Source organism: Hippopotamus amphibius, chromosome 9 (assembly GCF_030028045.1).
Source record: "Hippopotamus amphibius kiboko isolate mHipAmp2 chromosome 9, mHipAmp2.hap2, whole genome shotgun sequence".
Taxonomy (NCBI): domain Eukaryota; kingdom Metazoa; phylum Chordata; class Mammalia; order Artiodactyla; family Hippopotamidae; genus Hippopotamus; species Hippopotamus amphibius.
This window is the reverse complement of record NC_080194.1, coordinates 19,446,647-19,459,767: the sequence shown is the minus strand read 5'-3', so window position 1 is coordinate 19,459,767 and position 13,121 is coordinate 19,446,647. Positions and strand designations below refer to the sequence as shown.

General features: G+C 35.8%; 1 protein-coding gene across 1 annotated transcript in view; it reads left to right on the top strand.

The window, feature by feature from the left end:
- Positions 1-13,121, top strand: part of ANO3 (anoctamin 3) — a 451,354-nt gene that overhangs the window by 28,141 nt on the left and 410,092 nt on the right. Inside the window, exon 4 of the mRNA XM_057749054.1 lies at positions 11,860-11,882. Within this exon, the coding sequence (XP_057605037.1) occupies positions 11,860-11,882 (23 nt within the window). The remainder of the gene's footprint in view (positions 1-11,859; positions 11,883-13,121) is intronic.

Here is a 13,121-nt window from a genome sequence, read left to right as displayed (position 1 = left end):
GTTTTAATACAATACTGCTTTATTTATTTTGTTGCTTAAATTGTTCTAACCTTGGCCACTGGAGCTATTTCAGTTGTCTCCTGTGTCACTTTGATGTACCACTACCATTGTGAGTTTTCTTGTTTGTTTTTTCTCTTATGAAACATTCCATACTTTTGGACAATACAAGATATTCCAGACTTTTCTTGTATGTTTCCTTCCTCAGTCCTTTAGTGAGCCATTTTTCTAAAAAATCTTGTTCTTTTTATTGAAGAATGGTATTAGAAACCAACTTCTGGGTATTAAGTATGCTTATTCATATTCTAATATCATTGCTGTTAGGCTCTCTCAACTGAAGGAACAATGAAATATATGTGTGCATAATAACCTGTATGTATGCATCTTTCTATAAATATTTCAGTGTGTAACTGTATCTATCTATGTTAAGCTAAACATGAGTTCATACTTATGTATCTGACCCTGATCCATTACCACATGGGTCATCAAAGCCTCCTCCTTTGTTTATCTATAATACTCAACTCTCAACAATGAGAAACTTGGCCCCCACCATCTACCATCCATTTATCGATTTACTTTTCAATTCCAGTATACATGTATAGTGTTACCAGAATTGTTAACCTATACCTCCATCAGAAAGATCTTTATCAGCTAGATTACTGTACCTATATATACTCTTGCCTTTAGTCTTACAGATTTCATTCATTTTCAAACTTGTGTAGGACAGCAATGTTTTCCTCCACTCCCCTCAGTTAGGATGTTTCATATATTGCAATATATGTAGATGTGCTTGTCACATTCTTCCTTCTTCCCTGAAATATCCTGACTGCTTAGAAGAATTTTTTTTAATTTGCATGTAGTAGGGTTTGCTCTTTGTGTCATAAAGTTCTAAGAGTTTAAACAACTACGTAGTGTCGTGTATCCCACATTGTAGTATCATAGGTAAAACTTTAACTGTCTTAAATATTACTATGCTCCACCCATTAATTTTCCCTTACCCCAACACTTAACAACCACCAATCTTTTTTTACCATCTTTATCGTTTTTTCCATTTAAAGAAAGTTGAGTAATTTGGAATCATCGCATACACAGCTTTTTCAGATTGGCTTCTTTCATTTCACCAATGTGCATTTAAGGTTCATCAAAGTCGTTTTTTGGCTTGATTAGCTTATATCATCTTATGGCTGAATAATGTTCTGTTGTATGTGTGTGCCACAGTCTTTTTAGCCATTCACTTATTGACAGATATCTTGAGTGCTTCTAGTTTGGGTGATTATGAATAAAGTTACTATAACTTTCATGTGCAAGTTTTGTGTGGACATATTTTCAGTCATTTTAGTAAGTACCTAAGAGCATGATTGCTGGATTGTATGGTAAAATTATGTTTAGCTTTGAAATAAATAGCCAAACTATCTTCCAAACTGGCTGTACCATTCTGCATTCCCATCAGCAGTGAATGAGAGTTCCTATTGTTTTGCATTCTGGTCAGCAATTTGTGTTGTTCTCCTCCCCGCCTCCTTCAACTTCTAAAATTTTAAAAGGTGTGTAGTGATATTTAATTTTGTTTTAATTTACAGCTCTCTGATGACAAGATCTTGAGCATCTTTTATGTGTTTATTTGCCACCCAAACAGCTTCTTTGATGAGGTTTCTAGTCAGATCTTTTGCCCAGTTTTTAATTCTGTTTAGTTTTCTTATTGTAGAATTTTTGAGTTATTTCTATATTTTGTATACAAGTCCTTTATCAGATATTTATTTTACAAATATTTTCTCCAAATTTGTGGCTTATCTTTCCCTTCAGTTGTGTCTTAGAGCAATAGTTTTAATTTTAATAAAGTCTCAGTTATCATTTTTTCTTCCATGGATGGCACTTTTGGTGTTGTATCATACAGATATTCACCTATGTTATCCACCAGAAAGCTTACAGTTTTATATTTTACATTTAGTTCTATAATATAGTTTGTGTTAATTTTATGAAAGATAACAATGTCTGTGTCTAGTTACAGACAGGTAATGAAAACTTTGGAGCAGTGCTTAGATGTAGAAAAGGGATTTAAAATACCTCTCTCTGTCTCCCTCTCTGTCTCTGTCTCTGTCTCTCCCTTGGCCAAAACCTCAAGGAGTCTGAATGGCTATACATCTTGCCAACAGACTGAGGTAACGATGGCCTCTGCCACGTCATGTACTTTCAAATGGGAGTTAGGTGGACCTCAAAGGAAAGATTGGGGAGTCATAGTGGGAGATCATAGACTCTGAATTCTCAGAATCTTAAGTCTATATTTTACCAGCTAGTTGACGTTGAACAATTTTTACATAACCTCTTGTCTTGGTTTCTCTCTCTGTATGAGGATGATATTAGTCCATATTCATGGAGATGTGTGAGGTCAAATTAATATTTGCTAAGTGCTTGGAACAAAACCTGGGACATAGTACATGGTGGAAAAATATTTGAGAATTATTTTAGATATAAATGCAAATTTAAACTTAAATTATCTCTAGGTATTTGTTAGTTTTTTTTTTTTTTTTTGTAACATTTTAACTTAAAAAAATTCTGAGTCATTAAGGATATTTGGGGGGGGTGTGTGTATGTATGTATGTTTGTGTTCCTCTATGAATGATTGGAGTTGGGGGTGAGGGGTTGGTGTCTGTGTTCATGCATGGACCAGAATGTTAAGTGGAGAATGTCATTTGCAATGTGACCAGTGTAATAATTAAGGACATTGAACTGTGGGCAGGAGAATTCAGGAATGCTGCAGCTATCTTACGCTGTAAGGAACTCCCTCTTTAACATTCTGAAATTTAATTATTTATTTATTTTCAGTAGATGAGGTAGTATTGTTTATAATGCACATCAGCAGAAATACAGAAATTTTTGCTGAGGAAGAATGGTCCTGGTTTCACCTTATGCCAGGTACATGAGACCATAGCTGCCTGTTGCAGCCAGTTAGACCCTGGAAAGAAGAATGACCAGAGGAAAGACATTGTAGCTGTGCCTAGTAGTATTAGCAATAAGGTGACCTTTTCCTGGAGCCATCTAGAATCCTTAACTGATTTTTTTTTTCTCTACTCTCTGTTGTAAGCATACAGTCTCTTGAATATCTCACTTCTGTATTTTCTCATACTAGTTTCTATTTTTGCTTGAGCAACAATATTTTAATTTGTTGTACTCATCCTTCCAGCTCTCTTCTCTGTTTCCTCACTTCTTCTCTAGATATGTTCAGTCACATTCTCTGACCCTGTATGTCTGGAGCAGCTGCTTTGTATCAGTGTTCAGCTCGTTGAAAATTTGCATTTGCCGAACACCTGTACCAATATGAACTCCCTCAAAAAACAATATCAACAATCAGAATCTTTTATACAAGGTAAATAAATGTGCAATGGCTTATATTTTTCTCGAGAGAAAAGCAGTAAGGAGAGCTCCAGACTATTAAAAAAAATAGATTTTTTTTCAAAAGGAAAAAAAAAAGGTATGTAAACCCGTAGCCCCAGAATGTGGCACACGTATTTTTTATGTGAAAATAAAACTGAATTGAAGCAGGAAAGAATTGGTGTCCTGCAAATTGATGGTTTCAGTCATCATTTGAAAACTCGATTCTAAGTTGTCATGTTGAATCTCAACTTTTGTGTGTTTGCCATCTCAGATCAGGGTTTCTCGATCCTGGCACTGCTGACATTTTTTTGCCATAAAATTCTTTGTTTCAAGTGGCTGTCCTGCTCATTGTAGGATATTTAGCAGCATCCCTTGTCTCAACAACACTAGAAGCTAGCAGAAACCCCCCCCCCCCAACTAGTTGTGACAAAAATGTCTTTAGGCATTGCCAGAAGTCCCATGGGGGCAGAATTGCCCCCAGTTGAGAACTGCAACACAAGACATTTAAAAAATTCTTTTCCAGGAGATGTTTAAACCCATGGGAAAGAGATATGGTGAGATGGAGAACTTGAAAGTAAATACGAGTTAGAAACTTAGGCAGAACTTCAAAGAGTTTATTAAAGTTTCTGTGTTATCTGAGCCTTCTTAATCATTTTGTACTTGGTGTTTGTTTTATTTGAGTAGAAATCTTTAATAATCAGCAGTGTAAAAGGAAATCTTATCTTGCTTTTATTATGGTAAAATAAACAAAGCTCTTTTCCTTGAGATCTCATTTTTTTCATGAACCCTATCTTCGAGATATGATAATGTTAAGTATTATACCAATTTGTGTGGCTGAGGGAAGTAAAAGACACAAAAGATAGCACCTCATCTAAGACACCTAACCAGTTACCCAGAGTCCAAAAGGAAACCTGGAGTATGAAAATCCATATTCTCTTGCTTATGGCTGAAAGCCACTCACTACTGTTTTGGTGCTTGTGTTTTTACCGTAAATAAAATAAATAAGGCACGTTCTCTCTTTATAGCAAACATTTAAAATATCAATTTATTAAACTCTCACTACTGAGGTCATATTAAGAAAAGATCTTCAACTTAGAAAGCCTTATTAATTCTGCATAACATTTTACATGTCATAGGCACTGAACTAGAACAATTCAACTTTAATCAAGAACAAGAAGGTGGCAGAAAAAGATAGAGACCAAAAAAGTCTCACAGAAAAAGTCAAATGAGAAATTTTTTCTGGCTTGAGAATAAGGAATGATCCAGGAATTGTGAAGCCTGAAGCTTATATAATTACTAGGGCTCCTTTCAAGAAATTATAATGCAAAATTTTATATACAATAGTTGGTAGGAAGGGGAGCATTTATTTAGAATTGAGAAAAGTGAATTACTACAATTACACTTTTTTTTCAATGCTTACAAGTTGCACAAAAGCACAAATTGCAAAAAAAAAAAAGAAAAGAAAAGAAAGAAATGTTATTTTTATTAACTGCCTGACACCCTCTATGATTTTTTCCCTGTAATTTTCAGATTCATACTCTTTGATAGCCTCTTCATATGACATTGATTTTATACTAACTTTTTCTATAGCAAGATTTTTAAAAAATGATCTATTATTTTCTCTCTCATGCTTGGTTGAAGTAACTTATCTTCATTAAAAAAAGTTATTTTCAGCTACACAATAATTTTTGGTAATGTCACGCACATTTATAGAATTAATGCAAATGTGGAAATACCTCTCTCCAGTTTCTCATTTGTGATCTATAGGTTTGGTATAATTTTTCAGATGTTTTGGGTTTGTTACATCCCAAATGTTGTTTCCGCTCTAATCACAAATTTCTGGAATGAAGTGACATAGGACACATCAATTTGACATTCACAATTACTGTCCTTGTACCTTTGTGCCATATCAGTGGGTGAGGTCACACAGCAGATGGTAGGAATATTCCTAGAAGCCATCTGTATACCAGGACTACCAGAAATAACTTAATTCTACATAGGTTTAGGTGCTAAGCCCATAATCATATCTCACTAAACCCAAAATGAATGCATTCTTACTCAGCTTCCCCTATCAAGTCAAAAAAGTACTCATGACTGATCCATGGCCCCACTTGACAAAAGGTGAGGTGTGACAGAGGGAACTCAGAGTGAACAGAGACAAGAGTCCTAATACATTATGACTTTTGCAAATTTATAGAAGCATATGATTGATCATGGGGACATATTAAATGTGAGGCACTTTGAATTGTGGGCTTTATTAATTCCATTATCTGTTTCTGCATGGGGAGTATCTTCAATAGAGAAGAAGACTGTTTTATTCTATCATGACATGCAAGCCATGTCATTGCTTGAACTACTTTGCATTTTGATTTTTTTTTAATGATTTATACTATGTGGCACAAGCATGAAAGTGTCATGATTGTGTAAGAAATAGGCTAGGCCTTATGTCTATTCCTGGATTCTTTTTTTCTAGTGAAGCAGTAGACTATAAGGATTAGAGATACTGGCTGTGTGTTTGGCAGGCTTTAAATCCTGTGTGACCTTGGAAACGTTATGTCACTTTCTTATGTTCCAGTCCCTCATCTTCTACTTGGAGAAGATAATGCCTCCTGGGTAACTTGATCTTTCCCACTAGACTAAGTTTTCTAAGGATACAGCCTACAGCTTGAGCACAAATGGGCCTCTGGTACCTCACAGATTGCATGCAGTGGGCACTTTGGAATGTTTATTGAATGACAGAGAATGAGTGAATAACTACTACTTGCTAATAAGTCTAATGAAGTGATCAAAGGAGTAAATAATCAATGAGAATTGGATGTGATTAAGAACTCAAGAGGGACATATCTAAAACAGCCAGAAGCACAGTAGAGGGACAGTTGAACAATCAGGAAAAACTTTCAAAAGGGGTGAAATATTAGTGGGGACTTTTGAAGCACGCGTAGGGATGAACCTACAGAGAAGAGAGTTAGGCATTTCCAGTGGAAGTCACACGATATGATAAATAAGGAGAGAGAACCAGAAGAAAGAAAACAATGATCTACATCTGGAGCGTGGGATGCACATGGGACAAGAGCAGGCAATGAAGTGGAGAGGTGGGCAGGAACCAGATCTCCAAGGACCTTGAATTGGTAATACCAAGTTACTTATAAATTAATAGAAGCCATTGGCTGGTTTTAAGCAGAAGAGTGACAAATCCAACTTCTTAGCTGCTGTAACTACTTCTCTCCTCTTGGCTCAAGTACCCAAGGAGCAGTTTTTGCCTGGACCATCCTAGTATGTATAACTTCCACAGCCTCTTGTTAACCCCTGATATGCGTATTCAGTCTGTTAATAAAATGATGCAAAATTGTTACCCTACTACACTTTCTTAGATAATAAACATTTTTTGACCAGATTAAGATTTTATTAAATCACATAGGCAAAGCTGGCAGATTACATTTAAAGCAAGATAAATAGCATGACATATCTTATTCTAGTTAGATGAATTTTGTAGTACCTAACATATATACTATCCTTAAATCTTGAGTTATAAACATTCACACTAAACTGAAAAAAATCATGAAAATTTACATTACTGAAATTTTTACTATTGCCTCATGAGTATGCTATGTTTCATTTTATGACTTCAATGAATTTCATCGACAACCACCTCCTTTTACAAACATTCCTTTGAGCAACTGCTTTGTAATGCGAAAGTCATGACTGGATCATCTGTGTCCTCCTGCCATCTGCTGGTCGTAGTTAAGAACAGATATTTACATCTTTAATAGTCTTCAGGAAATGATTGTGTTTGTAAATATTGTGAAATTAAATCCATTTTGTAGAAAACAGAGATGAAGTTATCAATGATTCATCTCTAGTCAATATTGAAAAGTTTCTTCCCCTTGTTTCTTATAAGAAGCTCTCAACTTTCATTTATTCATCCTGAGTTCTGTAATGAGGAGAGATTCTTTATTTGCATGATTCCTCTTGTGTTTCCATGTGCTTCAGGCAAACATCTCTCCTCAGTCATGCCATTCTCTTCCTCTGATACGCTATACTCCTCCTCAGAATAGCAATCCACATAACCAGTTCGGTATGACCAGTGAATTGAGGATATTTTGCTATTGTTGTATACAGCAATGAACTTTTTAAACAGAATTCTAATTTCTTAACCTACTGCCTACACAATGAAGTTATGGTCATTTGTGGTAAGTCAGCCCTAAGAAAAAGGAAAACTGACAAAAGAGTTTAAAAATGTAAGCTTCTTCTATAAAATCTCACTTTTTACCTCACTTCAGTGCAAGTAAGAGATTCCCTGAGGCACAAATAAATTATCAATTCTATAACTCAGGCATAATGTATCCTAACCTTTTGAGCTCTCAGGTGTTTAGACCTGACCATAAGCTTGAGACATTGTGGTCTGTATCTTAGCTTAACAGAGAAGGCATGATTATTTCTAAGCTAATGCTTTTGTACAGTTCTAAACTAATTTAGTTCATTGTGGTGAGAGGTGGTCGAATATAATAATCAGTCCTTATGGTTTCTGTGACCCATGTACTTTTCAAATGCCTGTTCCATTCACACCATCTACTGCATTCCCTTCTACCAGTATGCATTCCAATTTTCCTCTGTGACAGTTTTAAAATTGGACTGCCACGTGGTACCAGGGTGCTGTCTGTGCTCCTTCTAATATAAGGATAAAGTACTCCCTGCTCTGCACACTAAGTAGTCTAGCACTAAAACTCAATATTATTTCCCTTTTCTCATTTCATTTCTGGCATCAATTGTCACAAGTTAGGTCCTGTGGTAGGCAGTCCCTGAGACTGGCATAGATGTAGGATATTTATTAATATTTATTGAAGAATGTCCTTGGGATCAATACCCATGGAAGAGAAGGGAAGGAAGCTGGATGGTGCAGAGGGAAGAGTTGAACTGCTGTGACGAAGTCTTAATAACAAAGTTAGCACCACAGAGAGCTCTGAAACATAATGGTCTGTCACTGTCAGAGTTCTCCCATGTTAAGCCAAAATGGCTGGGCCTTTATACCATACCTCCATCAGTTATTGAGTGTGGCCTGCCTGGGAAATGGCATGCTCTTAGATAAAGTAGTAGTTCTCTGTAACTAAGACAATCCTAGAAAGACTAACAGCAGAAGGGGGATATGATGGTGGATCCTTTGCCAAAGAAATACATATATTTTCAAATTTTATAGACTGTTCAGAAATTGAATTAATAACTGTAAGATTTTGACCAAGTAAGAAAAAAAAAACAATCAAGAATGTCGTCTTGTGGCCAAAACTGCCACTTCTAGACCAAAGTCACCTGGACCCCCCAAAGTATTTGTATTGTGCTACAGCCCACAGCTATTTTTTTCAGGTGCTTGCATCTTAGATCTAGACGGCGCTTTTTCTGCATAGATATTGGCTTCAGAGAGGAATTTCTTTGAGGTTCTTAACCTGTCAATCCAGGTGGCATTAACTTCCTTCAGCCTAAAATTCTCTGTGTTGGTGAGATTCAAGTAAATGTTTGCAAAACATAAGATACAACACAATTATCCAGTATATTGATATTGTCAAAAGCATGTAAAGCTTTGAGTCATAAGCATATTGTGATGCCTAGATCTGCCAGTTACTTATTCTGTGACCTTGAACCAAGCCATTTGACTTCAAGCCATTTATTACAGTACACTCTATTTTGCTAACTCAGCATATTATTATCTACCTCACTTTGTGAATAGAAAATAAGAAAATGATGTAAGGGAACTTTGCCAATGGTGAAAAGTAACATAAATGCTGTGAGTAGCTTCTTAGTTCTGGGCATGCAGCCCCCTCTCATATCTCAGTGTGCACATCCTAGGCTGCTTTTATTTTTTTATTTATTCATTTTTATTCTTTTGCTTTTATTTTTTTAGAATGCACTGTTTTGTTTTGTTTTGTTTTTTTAATGCTAACCTCTCCTCTTCATTTTTTTTTTTGCTCTTACTTCTCCTACCCTAAAAATCTCTATCACCTACCTCTCAATGATGGATGACCCTGCTCTCTTCTCAGAACTGACACAGAGCCTTGCTTCTTCACCAGTTTACACTAGGTGCTAATCTAGGACCCATTGCTTTTTCCTGGGCAACATTTCCTGGGTCCACAGCATATGTTTTTATTATTATTTAAGTTCAGGATCCTCTACATCTACAAGAGGTTAGAGAATAGGTTAATTTTTAAAATCAAGTTGTCATATCACTAATGCATCTGAAATATTAATATACAAATAAAGCCAGAAATAGAACATGAATAAAAGAATGATCGTTAATGATTTCCTGTTCTTTTTTGCCTATTTACTTTGCTATCCTAAAGTCATTCCTTTTTTCTGATCCTTTATTCTTAGCCTCATTCTGTTTCAGGATTAGAGCCTCTTTGCTTTCTTTTGCAAAAAAAGGTAGATTGCCCAGAAATGAAAATAGACTGGCACAGACAGGCTAGTTGGCTAAAGACTTCAGCCTCCCGAAAGTGTGATTCTTTCTAGACACACACATTTTAAATTAGTGAAATCATGAAAGTGGGTAGTTGAACAAAACAGGTTAATTTGTTTGTAACCAATCGTCTTTGAGCAGAGAGCAGAGGTGAGGAAATGGACACAGATAGGAAAGTTTTAATGGTGAGAAGTGACAGGGTTATAAGCAGGACAGTATGGAGAACTGGGGGGAGGAGGGTCTTCAACTGAGAGCACTTGCCAGTGAGGACATGTCAGTACACCTACAAAAAATAAAATACTTTGACTAGAAAAAGGAATAAGAAAGGAGTAGAGGAATCTAAAGACAATTTCTCTCCCTCATCTAGACTGAGATTCTTTTGATTTCCTAATCCATCAGTTTAATTTTGAAATAAGATGATTCTTTGGTGTCATTTTTTGTTGACTTTTAAATCAAAATACAGCTGAACTACAATATTATGTTAGTATCAGATGTACAATGTAGTGATTCAACATTTAATTACATTATGAAATGGTCACCACTATGTCTAATAATCATCTGTCCCCATACAAAGTTATTACAATAACATTGACCATATTTCTTGTGCTGTATTTTATATCCCCATGACTTACTTATTTTAAACTGAAATTTTGTACCTCTTAATGTCCTTCACCTATTTCACCCAATCCTCCACCCACCTCCCCTCTGGCAACCATCGATTTGTGCTCTGTAACTATGAGTCTGTTTTTGTTTTGTTTTCTAGATTCCACATATAAGTGAGATTATCATAGTATCGGTCTTTCTCTGTCTGACTTATTTCACTTAGCGTGAAAGCTTCTAGATCCATCTGTGTTGCCTGAAATAGCATGATTTCATTTTTTTTTTAATGGCTGAGTAATGTTCCATTGTGTGTGTTTGTGTGTTTGTGTGTGTGTGTGTTTACCACATTTTTATTAATTCATCTGTTGAGGGAAACAAGTTGCTTCCATATCTTGGCTATTGTAAATAATGCTGCAGTGGACATAGGGGTGTACATATCTTTTTGAACTGGTGTTTTTGTTTTCTTCAGCTAAATCCCAAAAGCAAATTTCCTGGATCATATGGTAGTTCTATTTTAAATTTTTTGAGGAACCTCCACACTGTCTTCCATAGTGCTTGCACCAATTTGCAACCTCACCCCACGGTGCATGTTCTTATTAAAGATTTGTCTTTTCACAAGAGTTTTCCTGGTTCTTCTTCAGTGTTTCCCTTTTGCATTCCTCTAAATAGATGATTCTCACAGACAGGATCATCCAGGGCTAAACCTGAGGTTTATCTTCATGAGTCCTGGTCTTTGATCAGAGCTTTGGGTTTGGGTCAAAGCCCTTTGCTAAGAGTATTGAAGTTCTATGAGAAATGAAGAAAATGCAGAGGAGTCACCATTGACCCATGATAGCCATGCATGTTATTCAGTTGTTTTTTTGATGGAGATTCAGTAGGAGAATTCATAGCCTGGAATCTCTGGATATGTGACTTGTCCAACTTTATCTCTGACATAGTGAACAATAGTAGGGAACCAGTCATCTTCAATTAATGGTATTGATGTTCATACACAGAAGAAGAAGAAGAAGGTCCATTCATCAGTGCAAAGGAAAGTGAGTGTTATGAATCAGAATTAAGCCTCTGGGGATTCTTCTCCTGAGTCATTTTTTTTTTAAAGCTCTTTATTGAAGTGGAATTGCTTTACACTGTTGTGCCAGTTTCTGCTGTACAACAAAGTGAATCATCTGTATTTATACATATATCCCCATATCCCCTCCCTCCCTTGACTCCTTTCCATTCTCCCTTTCCCGCCCCTCTAAGTCATCACCAATCATTGAGTTGATCTTCCTGTGTTATGCAGCAGCTTCTATCTGTTTTACATTTGGTAGTGTATATATGTCAAAACTACTTTCTCACTTCATCCCAGCTCCCCCTTCATCAAAAAATCTAGAAACAATAAATGCTGGAGAGGGTGCGGAGAAAAGGGAACCCTCCTGCACTGTTGGTGGGGATGTAAATTGGTACAGCCACTATGGAAAACAGTATGGAGGTTCTTTAAAAAACTAAAAATAGAACTACCATATGACCCAGAAATCCCACTACTGGGCATATACCCTGAGAATACCATAATCCAAAAAGAAATATGTACCACAATGTTCATTGCAACACTATTTGCAATAGCCAGGACATGGAAGCAACCTAAATGTCCATCAACAGATGAATGGGTAAAGAAGATGTGGTACATATATACAATGGAATATTCCTCAGCCATAAAAAGGGGTGAAATTGAACTATTCCTAGTGAGGTGGATGGACCTAGAGACTGTCATACAGAGCGAAGTAAGCCAGAAAGAGAAAAACAAATACCGTATGCTAACATATATATACAGAATCTAGAAAAATGGTACTGATGAACCTAGTGGCAGGGTAGGAATAGAGATAGACGTAGAGAATGGACTTCAGGACACCGGGGGATGGGGAAGCTGGGATGTAGTGAGAGAGTAGCATCGACATATACACACTACCAAATGTAAAATACATGGCTAGTGGGAGCACAGGGAGACCAGCTTGATACTTTGTGGAGACTTAAAGGGGTGGGATAGGGAGGTTGAGGAGGCTCAAGAGGGAGGGGATATGGGGATATATGTATACATGTGGCTCTTTCACTTTGTTGTACAGAAGAAACTGACACAATACTGTAAAGCAATTATACTCCAAAAAAAATTTAAAAAATTATATTTTTCCTGTCTCTAAAGCATTTTGAGTGATTGGGGTTTGATTAAATTTTGGTTTTTAAAAAAAGTTTGCAGTTTTTCTTTTTATCAATAAGTATCATACTTTTAATTATACTTATATCTTTCATTTGTCAAATATGTTTCCTCTTGCAACACATTTTACACAACTTGCTTCAACATTTTGCAAATAAAGCTGACAAAAATCATAATAAATCTTAAGAAATTACTCATTTTAAAAATGATTCTAACAATATCTAAAAATTTTTTTCTTCTTTCTAGAAAAGCATGTCATAGGATAACAACAAAAAAATTAGTTTTTCTCTGCTCTTATAAAGAGAGCTTTATTTATTATGTCTTTCTATATAGGTAAAAGGTTCTATAATAGACATTTATTCTCTTTGTAAACTGAAAATAATTAGTAATGAAAAAACTACACGAGCCCAAATGAATGTATCAAAGTTTAGATGCCAGTCCCTAATTTTAACAAGTGTTCTGTAGTTTATAACTTAGGATATTGCATGTCAGGTTTTAATCTTTATTTAAATATTGTACTGC